A 17,718-nucleotide genomic window follows, 5' to 3' on the forward strand; every position below is an offset into this window, starting at 1 on the left:
ATCGATGCTTTCCTCTTTGAAGGACCTTTCTTTTACTTTTATTGTTGAGTCAGTTTACCTATCTCCCTCCACCTTAAGAAGCAAACACTTGTGTGAACTGTGCATTGATTCCTACATATTTGCATATTGCACTTGTTATATTACTTTATGTTGACAATATCCATGAGATATACATGTTACAAGTTGAAAGCAACCGCTGAAACTTAATCTTCTTATGTGTTGCTTCAACACCTTTACTTTGATTTATTGCTTTATGAGTTAACTCTTATGCAAGACTTATTGATGCTTGTCTTGAAGTATTATTCATGAAAAGTCTTTGCTTTATGATTCAGTTGTTTACTCATGTCATTACCATTGTTTTGATCACTGCATTCATCTCATATGCTTACAATAGTATGATCAAGGTTATGATGGCATGTCACTTAAGAAATTATCTTTGTTATCGTTTTACCTGCTCGGGACGAGCAGAACTAAGCTTGGGGATGCTGATACGTCTCCGACGTATCGATAATTTCTTATGTTCCATGCTACTTTATTGATGATATCTACATGTTTTATGCACACTTTATGTCATATTTGTGCGTTTTCCGGAACTAACCTATTAACAAGATGCCGAAGTGCCGGTTCTCGTTTTCTCGCTGTTTTTGGTTTCGAAATCCTAGTAACGAAATATTCTCGGAATTGGACGAAATCAACGCCCGGGTTCCTATTTTGCCCGGAAGCATCCGGAACACCCGAGAGCCGCCGGAGGGGGCCCCGTGGGCCCTGAGATGATACCGTGGCGCGGCCGGAGGCGGGCCGCGCCGCCCTATGGTGTGGCCACCCCTTCGGCCCTCCTGCGCCGCCTCTTCGCCTATATAAAGCCTCCGTCGCGAAAACCCTATGGCATACGACGAAACCCACGGAAACCTTCCGGAGCCGCCGTCATCGCGAAGCCAAGATCCGGGGACAGGAGTCTCGTTCCGGCACCTCGCCGGAGCGGGGAAGTGCCCCCGGAAGGCTTCTCCATCGACACCGCTGCCATCTCCACCGCCATCTTCATCACCGCTGCTGCTCCCATGAGGAGGGAGTAGTTCTCCGTCGAGGCTCGGGGCTGTACCGGTAGCTATGTGGTTCATCTCTCTCCTATGTAGTTCAATACAATAATCTCATGAGCTGCCTTACATGATTGAGATTCATATGATGATGCTTGTAATCTAGATGTCATTATGCTAGTCAAGTGGGTTTTACTTATGTGATCTCCGGAGACTCCTTGTCCCACGTGTGTAAAGGTGACGAGTGTGTGCACCGTGTGGGTCTCTTAGGCTATATTTCACGAAGTACTTATTCACTCGTTGAAGAGCGTAGTGAAGTGCTTATTTATATCTCTTGATGATTGCAATGTGCATCGTATCACAATTTATCTATGTTGCTACTCTAGCAAAGTTATTAAAGTAGTTTTATTCCTCCTGCATGTGTGCAAAGGTGACGAGTGCGTGCACCGTGTTAGTACTTGGTTTATGCTATGATCATGATCTCTTGTAGATTGCGAAGTTAACTATTGCTATGATAATATTGATGTGATCTATTCCTCCTACATATGCATGAAGGTGACAGTGTGCATGCTATGCTAGTACTTGGTTTAGTCTTTTGATCTATCTTACACTTAAGGTTACTTAAACATGAGCATTATTGTGGAGCTTGTTAACTCCGGCATTGAGGGTTCGTGTAATCCTACGCAATGTGTTCATCATCCAACAAAAGTGTAGAGTATGCATTTATCTATTCTGTTATGTGATCAATGTTGAGAGTGTCCACTAGTGAAAGTGTAATCCCTAGGCCTTGTTCCTAAATACTGCTGAGTTACTACTGCTTGTTTACTGTTTTGCTGCGTTACTACTGCTGCAATAATACCACCATCAACTACACGCCAGCAAGCTATTTTCTGGCACCGTTGCTACTGCTCATATATATTCATACCACCTGTATTTCACTATCTCTTCGCCGAACTAGTGCACCTATTAGGTGTGTTGGGGACACAAGAGACTTCTTGCTTTGTGGTTGCGGGGTTGCATGAGAGGGATATCTTTGACCTCTTCCTCCCCGAGTTCGATAAACCTTGGGTGATCCACTTAAGGGAAAACTTGCTGCTGTTCTACAAACCTCTGCACTTGGAGGCCCAACACTGTCTACAGGAAAGGAGGGGGAACGTAGACATCAGAAACACTCACAAATCAACTATGGGGTGGATTGTGGATGGCTTACCGAGGAAAACGTTGAAATATGATACCAAGATGATAAGGGGTTGCCCGATCTTCTCAGTAAGCACGGCGGTGGTGATGAACACACGATGAACACGATGAGGAGGTGGTGATAACTTGTATGACGCTGACGAAGTATCTCAATTGATTTCTGTCGCCAATGCAACAGCTCTCAACCCTACAAGATATTCACAACTCCACACACTTGTGCACGTAGCCGCCGACCACGAAGCGGTAGATTGCAACTAATGTATTAGGGTTTAATAGTTTCTATGATAACCCCCTTGTTAAGATCAACCTTATCATTTTCTTTGAAAGTATTTAAATAGTTATTGTTTCCATCATAGTTGATCTTGGTTACAAAGATAAATGGTTGATCACTACATATGGTTTTAATTATATTATTTAGTACTAGTTGTTTCTTATGTTCAATAACTTATGTTCAATAATTGAAGCATAAGATATATCTAGTGAACAATTCTAGGGTTCTAATTATATTTACCTAATGGCACATGGTTTGGAATTTAATGGTGGCTTATATTTCAGTTGTGATCACCCAAGTGATGCACAAACTAGAGTTGAGATATAATTCTAGTTTGTAGAGATGAGTGATACGTCTCAAACGTATCTATAATTTCTGATGTTCCATGCTAGTTTTATGACAATACCTACATGTTTTGTTCACACTTTATATCGTTTTGATGCATTTTCCGGAACTAACCTATTGACGAGATGCCGAAGTGCCAGTTCCTGTTTTCTGCTGTTTTTGGTTTCAGAAATCCTAGTAAGGAAATATTCTCGGAATTGGACGAAATTAATACCCAGCATCTTATAATTGCACGGAGCTTCCAGAACACCGGAGAGGGGCCAGAGGAGGGCCACAGGCCCACCACACAAGGTGGCGGCGCGGCCCAGGGGGGGTGCCCCCCTGTTGTCTGGCTGCCCCGTCAGCCTTCCGACTCCGTTTCTTTGCCTATATAAGTCGTCTTGACCTAAAACTTCGACACGGAAAAACCCCGATATGAGAAAAGTTCCAGAACCGCCGTCATCACGAAATCAAGATTCAGGGGACAGAAATCTCTGTTCTGGCACGCCGCCGGGACGGGGAATTGCCCCCGGAAGCCATCTCCACCACCATCGCTGTCCCCGTGACGAGGAGGGAGTAATTCTCCCCTGGGGCTGAGGGCTCTACGGTAGCTATGTGGTTAATCTCTCTCTCTGTACTCCAATACAATGATCTCATGAGCTGCTTTACATGATTGAGATCCATATGATGAGTTTTGTATCGCTATTAGTCTATGTGCTACTCATGTGATGTTATTAAAGTAGTCTATTCCTCCTGCATGGTGTAAAGGTGCTAGTTTGTGCACCGTGTGGTTCTTGTCGTAGGCTATGATCATGATCTCTTGTAGGTTGTGGAGTTAATTGTCATTATGATAGTATTGATGTGATCTATTGCTCCTTTCATAGTGTAATGTGGACAGTGTGTATGCTATGTTAGTTCTCGGTTTATTTTGCAAAGATCTATTATGCTCTAAGGTTATTTAAATATGAACATCGAATGTTGTGGAGCTTGTTAACTCCGGCATTGAGGTGCTCTTGTAGCCCTACACAACGACCGGTGTTTGTCATCCAACAAAAGAGTGTATGTAGCACAAATGAGAGAAGTTATTATTTATTATGCGATCAATGTTGAGAGTGTCCACTAGTGAAAGTATGATCCCTAGGCCTTGTTTCCAATACCGCAAACACCGCTTATTTCATCGTTCTACCGCATGTTTACTCGCTGCCATATTTTATTCAGATTGCTATTACCACTCATATACATCCATACTACTTGTATTTCACTATCTCTTCGCCGAACTAGTGCACCTATACATCTGACAAGTGTATTAGGTGTGTTGGGGACACAAGAGACTTCTTGTATCGTGATTGCAGGGTTGCTTGAGAGGGATATCTTTGACCTCTTCCTCCCTGAGTTCATAAACCTTGGGTGATCCCCTTAAGGGAAAACTTGCTGCTGTTCTACAAACCTCTGCTCTTGGAGGCCCAACACTGTCTACAGGAAAAGAAGCGTGAGTAGACATCAAGCTATTTTCTGGCGCCGTTGCCGGGGAGGTAAGGTAAAAGGTATTCACATCCTCCGACTACTAAGTTATTTCTTAGCATTGTTGCCGGTGTGTGAGTGCTCGAAGCTATTTCCTTTAGATCCTGCAATTGCATCTTTTTGTTTCTTGTTTTTTATTTTCGCTAGTTAGGCATAATGGAAAACAACAAAAAATTTAGTGAGCTTTTTAATCTTTTTCCTGATTTAGAATTGTTTGATGCGAAAATTAAAAAACCTATGGAACCTTATTTGCATGCTAGTAGCAATGTTATTAGTATGAATGCAATTATCTGCTAATGCTATGGAGAAGTCTAAGCTTGGGGAAGCTAGTTTTTGTGATCTTTTTAGCTTCCCATCTTTAGGGGAGAAAATTTGCTCTGATAATACTTTATCTCCCATATGCGATAACTCTAATGATGCTTGTGATATTTTAAATCCACCTACTAAAAGTATTCCGTATAAAATACCCATAAAAATTATTGAACGTGTTGTGGATAACCGCTATGAAGGGGATGGAACTGTCCATCCTGGAGATCATTTACTCTCTTTGCATGAATTATGCGGGTTATTTAAGTGTGCAGGTATCTCTATGGATGAAGTGAAGAAGAAATTATTCTCTATGTCGTTGTCTGGTAAAGCAGCGCATTGGTATAAACTACTGAAGGATGCGCATTCTCTTGATTGGAAGGATATTGTGCCTCTATTTTATTCTAAATTCTATCCTCCAAGTGAAATTCACAAAGACCGAAACCGAATATATAATTTCTGGCCTCATGATGGAGAGAGTATTGCCCAATCATGGGAGAGATTGAAGTCTTTTATGCTCAAATGCCCCAATCATGAGCTTCCTGGTAATATTATCATTGATAATTTCTATGCAAGACTTTCTTTTCAGGATAAAACCTTGCTGGATACTGCTTGTTCTGGATCATTCACGCGCAATAAAGAAGAGTTTAAATGGGACCTTCTTAATCGGATTCAGTAGAACGCTGAAGATTGGGTGAATGACAAACATAGAGAGTCAGGTATAAATTATGATTATGAATGCATTGAAACTTTTATGGATACGGATAAATTTCAAAATATGAGTGCTACTTATGGTCTTGACTCTCAAGTTATTGCAAATCTTTATAAAGCTTTTGCTTCTCACATTGAATTGCCTAGAAAGAATTTTGATAAGTATCATGAACCTTTTAAAGACGCTTGCATGAAGGATGAAATTGTTATTAATGATTGCAATGAACATGTTCAAACTTCTGAAAATGCTATTTCCTATAAGCATGTTAATGTTTGTGGAATACATAGACCTTGTGGAATTAATAAAATCGAAGAAGAATATTGTATCCATCATAGGAATGAAAAAACTAGAAAGTGGACTAGGGCTCTAGATGATCTTGGTGAAAAAGTGTGTGCCCTCTATCCTTTTATTTGTGAACTTTGCCATAGAGTTGGTCATTTTAATTTTCAATGCTCCTCCAATGATAATTCTAACCCCATGAGTGCTGCAAATTTGTATTGTGATGATGAAATTATTCCTAATCAGCATGATGAACTTACCTTATTTTTGAAGTGTGAAGAGTTATCAAGAAAAATTTCTTTGTTAGATATTAACGATCTTGATATTGATGATGTCCTGCATGGGTGTCTTTCTTATTGCATTAATAATAGCCATACAAATTCTCACATACAAAATATTTTAGAAGATGACACTTTGCCAAAATATGACAGGACCACTATGTGTTTTAAACTTATTAATGAAAAGAAGGAATCCTCCAAGGTTTCTTCTATTGTTTCTAGAAGTAAAGCAGGTTATGTGGAGAAGCCTCTCCCTCCTAAAGAAGGGAACGAGGAGAAGAAGAAGAAGAAGAAGGGAACAAATAAGAAGAAGAAGAAGAAGGGGAATAAAAAGAAAGAGGTAACAGCATATCCCCGCGTGTATGAGGTAACAATAGGTAACCGTAAGTATGTTGCTCCTAATGATTATTATGATAATAAATCTGAGTACGATGATCTTCCTATGCCCTGTACCCATGTTAGTGATCATGATTTAGAAGATCACACTATCTTTGATATTGGAAATCTCTTTGGTACTGATTATGAAAGTAATGATGATAACATTATTCATGTCCCCTCAAATGATGATATTACATATTCTGGTTTAGATAATCGCTATAGAGATGGATATGACATATGTTACAATTATCCTTATGAAACTTGTCATAGTTATGATGGGCTTGCCAAAAACCATTCCCTTAGTATGCAACTTGTTTACCATGTTCAAATTCTTAATAATGATCCTGCTCCAATTACTATTAATGAGAAGAGTTTCTCTTATGTCAAAAATAATGATACCTTTATTCATATGAACCATGATAAGAATGTTTTAAGTGATGGTTATATTGTGGATTTCATCAATGATGCTACTGAAAGTTATTATGAGAGAGGGAAACATGGTTGTATGCATCGTAATAATATTCAGCTTCCCCTCTTTATGTTGAGAATCTTGAAGTTACTCGTGTCTTATCTTCTTATGCTTGTCACTTTGTTCTTCATGAATTTATTTGTGTACAAGATTCCTTTTCATAGGAAGTGGGGTAGGTTTAAATGTGCTTTGAATTTGCTTCTTGATGCTCTCTTTTGCTTCAACTCTTATTTCTTGCGAGCATCATTAGAATTACTGAGCCCATCTTAATGGCTATAAAGAAAGAACTTCTTGGGAGATAACCCATGTCTTTATTTTACTACAGCACTTTTGTTTTATATTTGAGTCTTGGAAGTTGTTTACTACTGTAGCAACCTCTCCTTATCATGTTTTTGTGCCAAGTAAAGTCTCTATGGTAAGGTTGATACTAGATTTGGATTACTGCGCAGAAACAGATTTGCTGTCTGTCACGAATTTGCGCAGAAGTCTCTGTAGGAAACTCAGAAAAATCTGAAAATTTACGTGTGTGATCCTCAGATATGTACGCAACTTTCATTAGTTTTGAGTTTTTCCATTTGAGCAAGTTAAGTGCCCCTGCCAGATTCGTCTTTACGGACTGTTCTGTTTTTGACAGATTCTGCCTTTTATTTCGCATAGCCGTTTTTGCTATGTTGATTGAGTTTCTTTGTTCCATTAACTTTCAGAAGCTTTGTGCAATGTTCAGAAGTGTTAAGAATGATTGTGTCACCTCTGAACATGTGAATTTTGATTATGCACTAACCCTCTAATGGGTTTGCTCTGAGTTTGGTGTGAAGGAAGTTTTCAAGGGTCAAGAGAGGAGGATGATATATGATCAAGAAGAGTGAAAAGCCTAAGCTTGGGGATGCCCCCGTGGTTCATCCCTGCATATTTCAAGAAGACTCAAGCGTCTAAGCTTGGGGATGCCCAAGGCATCCCCTTCTTCATCAACTTATCAGGTTTCTTCTATTGAAACTATATTTTTATTCGGTCACATCTTATGTACTTTACTTGGAGCGTCTGTGTGCTTTATTTTCATTTTGTTATTTGCATTCTTTGAATAAATTCATGCTTGTGTGGGAGAGAGACACGCTCCGCTGTTGCATATGAACACATGTGTTCTTAGCTTTACTTTTAATGTTCATGGCGAAGGTTGAAAACTGCTTCGTTCATTGTTATATGGTTGGAAACAAGAAATGCTTCATGTGGTAAATGGTATAATGTCTTGAATAATTTGATACTTGGCAATTGTTGTGCTCGTATAGATCATGTTTAAGCTCTTGCATCATATACTTTGCACTTATTAATGAAGAACTACATAGAGCTTGTTAAAATTTGGTTTGCATGATTGGTCTCTCTAAGTCTAGATATTTTCTGGTTAATGTGTTTGAACAACAAGGAGACGATGTAAAGTCTTATAATGCTTACAATATGTTCATATGAGAGTCTTGCTGCACCGTTTTATACTTGAGTTTGCTTCAAACAACCTTGCTAGCCTAGCCTTGTATTGAGAGGGATTCTTCTCGTGCATCCAAATCCTTGAGCCAAAAACTATGCCAACTGTGTCCACCATACCTACCTACCACATGGTATTTCTCCGCCATTCTAAAGTAAATTGCTTGAGTGCTATCTTTAAAACAATTCAAAAGTTATTACCTCTTATTTGTGTTAATGTTTTATAGCTCATGAGGAAGTATGTGGAGTTTATCTTTCAATCTTGTTGGGCAACTTTCACCAATGGACTAGTGGCTTCATCCGCTTATCCAATAATTTTGCAAAAAGAGCTGGCAATGGGGTTCCCAGCCCCGAACTAATTAACTTTCATAAATTTAAAAATAGACACTCCTCCATGGTATGTGATTGTTGGTCGGCACCCGAGGATTCGGTTAGCCATGGCTTGAGAAAGCAAAGGTGGGGAGGAGTGTCATCTAAATAAAACTAAAATAAAAAGGCACTCCTTCATGGTATGAGATTGTTGGCAGGCACCCGAGGACTCGGTTAGCCATGGTTTGTGAAAGCAAGGTTGGAAGGAGTGCCACCCAAAAACAAAATTTCATGGGAGCCGCTCTTTGAAAGTCTGTCTGGCAAGGGGGTTAGAGTGCCCACTACTATTCGTTGACAACAACAAACACCGCTCAAAACTTTACTTTTTATGCTCTCTTTATGTTTTCAAAATAAAAGCTCTAGCACAAATATAGCAATCAATGCTTCCCTCTGCGAAGGGCCATTCCTTTACTTTATTGTTGAGTCGGTTTACCTACTTCTTTCTATCTTAGAAGCAAACACTTGTGTAAACTGTGTGCATTGATTCTTACATGTTTACCTATTGCACTTGTTATATTACTTTGTGTTGACAATTATCCATGAGATATACATGTTGAAGTTGAAAGCAACCGCTGAAACTTATATCTTCCTTTCTGTTGTTTCAAAGCTTTTTACTAAGAATTTATTGCTTTATGAGTTAACTCTTATGCAAGTCTTATTGATGCTTGTCTTGAAAGTACTATTCATGAAAAGTCTTTGCTATATGATTCAGTTGTTTACTCATTGTCTTCATCATTGCTTCGAATCGCTGCATTCATCTCATATGCTTTACAATAATGTTGATCAAGATTATGTTGGTAGCATGTCACTTCAGAAATTATCCCTGTTATCGTTTACCTACTCGAGGGAGAGTAGGAACTAAGCTTGGGGATGCTTGATACGTCTCAAACGTATCTATAATTTTTGATGTTCCATGCTAGTTTTATGACAATACCTACATGTTTTGTTCACACTTTATATCGTTTTGATGCATTTTCCGGAACTAACCTATTGACGAGATGCCGAAGTGCCAGTTCATGTTTTCTGCTGTTTTTGGTTTCAGAAATCCTAGTAAGGAAATATTCTCGGAATTGGACGAAATTAATACCCAGCATCTTATAATTGCACGGAGCTTCCAGAACACCGGAGAGGGGCCAGAGGAGGGCCACAGGCCCACCACACAAGGTGGCGGCGCGGCCCAGGGGGGGCGCCCCCCTGTTGTCTGGCTTCCCCGTCAGCCTTCCGACTCCGTTTCTTCGCCTATATAAGTCGTCTTGACCTAAAACTTCGACACGGAAAAACCCCGATACGAGAAAAGTTCCAGAACCGCCGTCATCACGAAATCAAGATTCGGGGGACAGAAATCTCTGTTCCGGCACGCCGCCGGGACGGGGAATTGCCCCCGGAAGCCATCTCCACCGCCATCGCTGTCCCCGTGATGAGGAGGGAGTAATTCTCCCCTGGGGCTGAGGGCTCTACGGTAGCTATGTGGTTAATCTCTCTCTGTACTCCAATACAATGATCTCATGAGCTGCTTTACATGATTGAGATCCATATGATGAGTTTTGTATCGCTATTAGTCTATGTGCTACTCATGTGATGTTATTAAAGTAGTCTATTCCTCCCGCATGGTGTAAAGGTGCTAGTGTGTGCACCGTGTGGTTCTTGTCGTAGGCTATGATCATGATCTCTTGTAGGTTGTGGAGTTAATTGTCATTATGATAGTATTGATGTGATCTATTCCTCCTTTCATAGTGTAATGTGGACAGTGTGTATGCTATGTTAGTTCTCGGTTTATTTTGCAAAGATCTATTATGCTCTAAGGTTATTTAAATATGAACATCGAATGTTGTGGAGCTTGTTAACTCCGGCATTGAGGTGCTCTTGTAGCCCTACACAACGACTGGTGTTTGTCATCCAACAAAAGAGTGTATGTAGCACAAATGAGAGAAGTTATTATTTATTATGCGATCAATGTTGAGAGTGTCCACTAGTGAAAGTATGATCCCTAGGCCTTGTTTCCAATACTGCAAACACCGCTTATTTAATGTTCTACTCGCATGTTTACTCGCTGCCATATTTTATTCAGATTGCTATTACCACTCATATACATCCATACTACTTGTATTTCACTATCTCTTCGCCGAACTAGTGCACCTATATATCTGACAAGTGTATTAGGTGTGTTGGGGACACAAGAGACTTCTTGTATCGTGATTGCAGGGTTGCTTGAGAGGGATATCTTTGACCTCTTCCTCCCTGATTTCGATAAACCTTGGGTGATCCACTTAAGGGAAAACTTGCTGCTGTTCTACAAACCTCTGCTCTTGGAGGCCCAACACTGTCTACAGGAAAAGAAGCGTGAGTATACATCAATGAGATGACACCATATTGCATTGGCTAAGGTTTAGTCTCCCCTATCCATGATAAGATGGTTACTTGCTTAATAGTTGTTGTTCTCTTTTAGTTACTAGGGACTTGAGAATTGGTTTTATCTAATACCAATAGACTTCTATTATTATCCTTAGTCTATCATTAAAGTAACTAAAGTGGCTATGGTTCTTTTTATAGTTAACTTTGCTTATAATGATGAATGGTTTCTCACCACATAAAGTATAGAGTTTGATTCTAATGTTTTCTTATGTTCTTTAATTGTGGAATATAGATGTGGTAAGATTCTACTTATGATCACCAAGTGATTCACAAGTTAAGATTGGGATATAAGCCTAGGGTTGCTTACTAGTGATCTCCCTATAATTTCATGTGGTGAATGATATCTACTTATCATATAGGGTTTAACTTATGGCTTATTCTTCTATTTCTCCAAAGCATGGTCATGGCATTATCATGAGCAACTTATTCTCAATGGCTTCTACTCCAAATTCTTAGAGTATATGATCATTACCCAATTTGTAATGTTCAAAGGTTTGGCTTCCTAAAGTATCTCTCATGAACTAGGTTTCTCACTTCTAAGATCAAACATTGTCTTGATCAACTAAGGTATAGCACTTCTATTTTACTCTCTATGATGGGCCTATTATGGTTGCCTCTATAGTTTATATCCCAGGAGAATGTCTGAGATAATAACTTAGAGTTCTTTCCAAGGTATGATGATATAATCATCTGGATATATGGAATAGTTCTCTCCCTCAAGTTCAAGTGTTGACTCAACTAACTTGAGTGTAACACCATAGCTTGAGCTCTCTCATATAGGAATAGTTATTCTAGGGTTTATGATGTACTCACAATATCTCATTAGGTATGAAAAGGTTGAGTCTCCACCTAGATACTTAATTGGATTAGTCACTACTTTACTTCACCAATTCATGGATATAGTCTTGTTCCATTTGGTATTTGGTTACCACTCCCAGATGAAATGGTATATCTCCTAATGCCTTAGTTCAATGGTTGTCCTTTATTCTTAAATTGGTAAAGCTAGGATTGGTATGAATGGTCTCTCTCATTTGGGAATGACTTTAATACTAACCTAAGGTTAGACTCCATAGAGAATGATGTGATCATCAATGTCTATGTTTAACATAAATGGGTTCTCTCTCTAAGGGATGTCTTGAATATTATCTTAGGGTTCTTCTTAAAGATGATGATTTGATTGCATGGATGTATATCCAAGGTTTAGCTCTAGGTTTGACATTGCTTCTCTAATAATTACATAATTCTCACTTCTCTAGGTTTGATGTATAATAATTTGGAATAGAGAAGAATATATACTTCTAGAGTTGACCTCCTTGTTATGTTTCTAAGAATGAAGTAAGATGAGTACCATGAGGTTCATGGTAGGAACATAGATTAGTTTAAGACATAGAAAAGATAAGTCAAGAATGGTTTCTCCATTTTATTACTACTTGATTTATAGTTGAATAGTTGTTCATATGATATAGCAAAGAATACCATATTATAATCTTTTATAGGATCAAGCAATTGTTCATTGAGTAAAGTGTTGTTGTGTTGATTTTAGTTCTATTTGATCTAACCCCTTAGATCAAATCATCTCTACCCAAAACAAGGTTTTAAACAAAGTCACATTGAGGTTTATAGCGCTTGACTTGATGAGCTACTTCAATTTCACCAAGGTCAAGTAAAACTTCAGTTACTGTGAGTGTTTTACTTTAAAGCGCGAAAATTCCCCGGATTTTCTATGCATGAATGCAATGCACACATCTGTTTCCTCTATTTTTGTAACCCCAAATCCTAGAATATTACACAGGGCGGGCCTGGCCCACTCTTAGGGTAGGTGTGGGGCCACCAGGTGCTAATGCTATTTGGAGCCAAATACCAAAGCCCTATTTTCTACTAGTGTTTGCCGAGTCCAAGTATTTTTAGGTCTTTGCCGTGTATTTTTGTACTAGGCAAAGATTCGGTTTTCTATAGTGATAAATTGTTTTCTTCTTTTCCTGATTAATCCACATCATTTAAATTACCGTGACAGTTAGATCTAAATCTTACGTTCAAGATTTACTTATTTACTTATGTATTAATAATTACGTAACATACTTAACGTGTCAGATTCGTGCCATCCCACTTCAACATGTTCCCTATTATTTCGCATGGACACGTACGTCTCTCCTAGATCATAAAATTAGCTGGCATATATATAGCTAGAATAAAACAGATCTATAGATTTTAATGTTCACGTTTCATCCATACAAAAAAATGTCCACGTTCCAATCACATTACTATGGCAAGACGTAAATGCATAGGACTCTATCTGTGGCCATTTAGAAAAAAAAGTCTGCGCACCCTAGCTAGAGGAAAAAGGACGTACGCTTATCCAGCTAGACTTGAGCAGAACGCTGTGCCATCGGGATTATTCTTTTCCTTCTCACACATGGTGCACCGCACATGGGACCAATAAATTTATTTACTTCCTCAATCTCACAAAAGATGTTTTAATTTTGTTTAAATTTAAATTTATTTAGACGATATTTAGTGTCTAGATACATCGAAATTTAGACAAATTTGAGACATTTATGGTTATAATAAGATTTGAACATTGTTTTACGAACAATACAAATATATGGAAGGAGCACAACAACATATTTTTAAATATTTACAAATTCATTTGTACTTAATTAAGTGTGTAAAGTGATGTTTATGTATAGTTCACATCTAAAATGGTGAATTTGGAGAATGGATGGGATTTCAAATTCTGAGAGAGAAATAAGGTATTACTACGATTGGTTGTTGTTGGATGTACATAAGGATCAATCTGAATTAATACATAAATGTTGTATTTCAGTTGTAAAAGGTACACTTTTGCACGCTGCCAGAAAGATTAGTTAGTCAAATTTGCTATTATTTATTAGTAGGTGGGTTGTTTGAGCTTCACGAATTGTCCTAGCTTTTGATTTCTAGATGTTTCCAGATAGAGAGAACATTTGTTAACTGGCATATTTGTAAATATAGTTTAATTGGATTTTCATCCGATCTTCTCTCGGTAGTAAATTTAGCTATTATGATCGGTGGAAGGATCGGAACATCTGCATCCAATTATATATTTTTCTAATCGCAACTAAAACTCCTTTTTTATTGGAATAGTTTAGGCTATGTCCATAGAAGATATACCTTATTATTTTCCATTTATTGATTAATTTAGTTTGGTAGAAAATCACTATGTTTTGTACAAAATTTGGAATAATGTGCTTTCAATCCAAACAATGTTTTATTTATAAAACACACTTCCAACCCACCAAAAGATGATTATTTATGGAACACTTGCAAGCCACCAAAAGATGATGCCCTCACATTCGTGAGGGCCACTGTGCTAGTTCACAAAAAATATGCTAGTCCAGTCATATGCATGCTCATATTACCACGGACCAACTACTACTAACAAACGGATACGTCCTTTGTTAGGAGTTAGGAGTTAATCTGCAGTACAGTGTCAACAGCTCACCATAACCGTGCAGCATGGATCGATATGTATCACCGAAGACACGCCATATAATGGGGTCTGCAAGGTTGAAAACGTTGGTGCATCGGAAATTTAATTCGGCTTCCGGCATATATGTTCCTTTTCACTTAAATAATATATTATTAATTGGAAAAAGGTTAACATCTCGATAATCTATATACATTCGTACATTTTCATGGAAAAATAATATTTTATGTGGTTGACGAAAAGAGACAAAAATATGTCTCACAAAAAACTTTATTTTTTAGCACAAAGTTCTGACTTTTTTACACAGCCCAGAAGATATAAGTCGGTTTTTTATGAAAATACTTTGCGCTCATATAGCATGCGAAGATCTACACGTGAGTTTTCGTTCAAATTATTTTAACACTTAAAAATGTATCAAAGACGAGCATGCACGCCAAAAGATCATCCCTTAATACATGTGCTTCATTTATTTTTCAATGGATCATGGAATATCGCAGATGCTACTACAGTACTTTGGGATCGGAATATTTTCTCCATGACGTGATGTAATGACAGTGTCGGCCAGCTGCCAGCGCAAAGCAGCACTATTGGAAACAGTTGCATGTATGTAAGCGGCAGTGTGCTTTAAAATGTCCTCAGTTCGATCAGTCACCTAAGCACACAAATCAACGCCGAAAAACAAGCAGTCCAGTCCAGAGCGCGCGCAGTTGAGCAACATGGTTAGCTCGCCGGCCCTTGGCAGCAAGCACTGGCTTAAACCCCTGTACCAGCTGGTTGTGAACAACTTCCTCGTCGTCGTGGTGGTGCCGGTCTCAGCCGCCGTCGCTCTCCGCAAAGCCGTGCAGCTCGGCCCTGACGAGCTCCTCTCTCGGCTCCATGAGTTTCAGCAGGTTCACGTTTTCATGGCTGTCTTCCTTCCGCTTGCCTTCGCAACCCTCTACCTGATGAGCCGCCCTCGCAGCGTGTACCTGGTGGACTACGCCTGCTGCCGGCCGAAACCCAACTGCCGCGTCTCCATGGCCTCCTTCACCGAGAACTTACGATGCATGCCGTACCTCGAGGACGGCGCCTTCCGCTTCATAATACGCATGCTCCAGCGCTCAGGCCTCGGCGACCAGACGTACCTCCACCCGTCCCTGCACCACATCCCGCCGCGTTGCTGCCTGAGCTCAAGCCGCGACGAGGCGGAGCAGGTCATCTTCGCCGCCATGGACGACCTGCTCGCCAAGACGTCCGTAGCTCCGGGCGACATCGACATACTCGTGACCAACTGCAGCGCCTTCAACCCGACGCCGAGCCTGGCGGACATCATTGTGAACAGGTACAAGCTGCGTGACGACGTCCGGAGCGTGCACGTATCCGGCATGGGGTGCAGCGCGGGGGTGATCGCCTTGGAGGTGGCGAGGAACCTCCTGCAGGCGGTGCCGCGGGGCGCGCGTGCTCTGGTGGTGTCCACGGAGACAACCTCGCTCATCAACTACACGGGGAAGAACCGGGCGATGCTCCTGCCCGCCGCGCTGTTCCGCATGGGGGCGGCCGCGGTGCTGCTGTCGACGTCCAGATCGGAGTCCCGGTTCCGGCTCACGCACATCGTTCGGACGCTCACCGCCGCGGAGGACAGGGCGTACCGGTGCGCGTACCAGGAGGAGGACGAGGAGGGGCAGACGGGGGTGAACCTGTCCAAGGACCTGGTGGCCATCGCGGGGGAGACGCTCAAGGCCAACATCGTGGCCATAGGGTCCGTCGTCCTCCCGCCGTCGGAGAAGCTGCTCTTCGCGCTGTCGCTGGTTTTGCGGAAGGTGCTCGGCAAGAAAATCAAGCTGTACGTGCCTGATTTCCGCACGGCGTTTGAGCATTTCTGCATCCATGCCGGTGGCCGGGCGGTGGTGGACGCGGTGCAGAGTAGCCTATGCTTGTCTGATGAGAACGTGGAGCCGTCGCGGATGACGCTCCACCGGTTCGGGAACACGTCGAGCAGCTCGCTCTGGTACGAGCTGGCCTACATCGAGGCCAAGAGACGGACGCGGAAGGGCGACCGGCTTTGGATGGTCGGCTTCGGGTCTGGGTTCAAGTGCAACAGCGCCGTGTGGGAGTGCATCAGGTCGCCCAGCGACACCACTGTTGGCGCGCCCTGGGCTGATTCCATCCATCAGTATCCTGTGAAGATCCAAAAGGTTGGCTGAAGGGATCTCGATCTGCGGCACGGGTATGACCTAAGTCCGGCCAATAATAACCGTTGAGTTGTTGATGGGAAAACACTTTTAGAATGTAATTTTCCCTGTACTTAGTGCCAAAGATATCATAATCATCAATATTGTTCCTATCACATATATGGTGGATAAACCTGTGTGTCTGATGGGGATCTATTCCTCGAAAATACATGCATGCTATTGTAAATTTTAGAGAAATACAACTAGTGTACTTATTACTTGGTGTTTGGGCTCTGAAGATTGCCCCTCGGATTCAGGTTTTCTTATGGCCTTTTTCTTTCTCCAAAACAACGACTAGGGATAATAATGTGAGGAAAAGATGTATACCAAAACCTTTAGAAATGCTAACTTTTCAAATAAATATTTCTTCTTCGATTGCAATGTTGCTAGGTTAGCGGCCACAACCACATGCTCTAGCTAGAACACTCCAACGACCACAATCGTCGAGGAGTTGAACACTCCAATGGTTGTGAACAAACCCTTTTATCAGCTTGCAGACAGAGACATACAAGACACAGATCATGGTTGTGAAAAACAAAATCAGATACTGTCCAGTTTTCAATATCTTCTCTCTGGTGCAAACTGAATAATCTTCAAAACCAGCAAGCTGTTGAACCTGCTGTGTGCCTCTGCCATGTCTTTGTATCCCAGCACATCAGTCAAGCTTTGATTCCTGGCCATGATCAAATCTGTTTTACAACTTGCACACCGGTCAAGAAACTTTCATCAGCATGTAGCAGGACACAAATCATGGCTCTGAACAAATTATTTTATCATCATGATACATACAAGACAGCAGCAGGCACCCTGTTCAGTTCACATGTAAATTCTTCAAAACAGTGCTGAATACATAACTGGGCATTTCCAGGCTATAAAAAGGTGAAACCAGTACAACTTGCAGGATTATAGCATAATAATAAAGAGTAAAAAGGATAACTCATGTACCACCAATTAGTTGTTGATATGCAGCTAACAAGGAACAGAAAGATAGTTAATCCATCATTCATTGATAAAGAGAC

At 40.6% G+C, this 17,718-nt stretch overlaps 1 protein-coding gene across 1 annotated transcript; it reads left to right on the forward strand.

Annotated features, from left to right (window-relative positions):
• Window positions 1-15,205: 15,205 nt before the first annotated feature.
• On the forward strand, window positions 15,206-16,672 carry LOC124646829 (3-ketoacyl-CoA synthase 5-like). The gene has a single exon (XM_047186882.1). The coding sequence runs from the start codon at window positions 15,206-15,208 to the stop codon at window positions 16,670-16,672; it is 1,467 nt and encodes a 488-aa protein (XP_047042838.1).
• The last annotated feature ends 1,046 nt before the right edge of the window (window positions 16,673-17,718 follow it).

The sequence above is a fragment of the Lolium rigidum genome, chromosome 1 (assembly GCF_022539505.1).
Source record: "Lolium rigidum isolate FL_2022 chromosome 1, APGP_CSIRO_Lrig_0.1, whole genome shotgun sequence".
NCBI classification, from domain to species: domain Eukaryota; kingdom Viridiplantae; phylum Streptophyta; class Magnoliopsida; order Poales; family Poaceae; genus Lolium; species Lolium rigidum.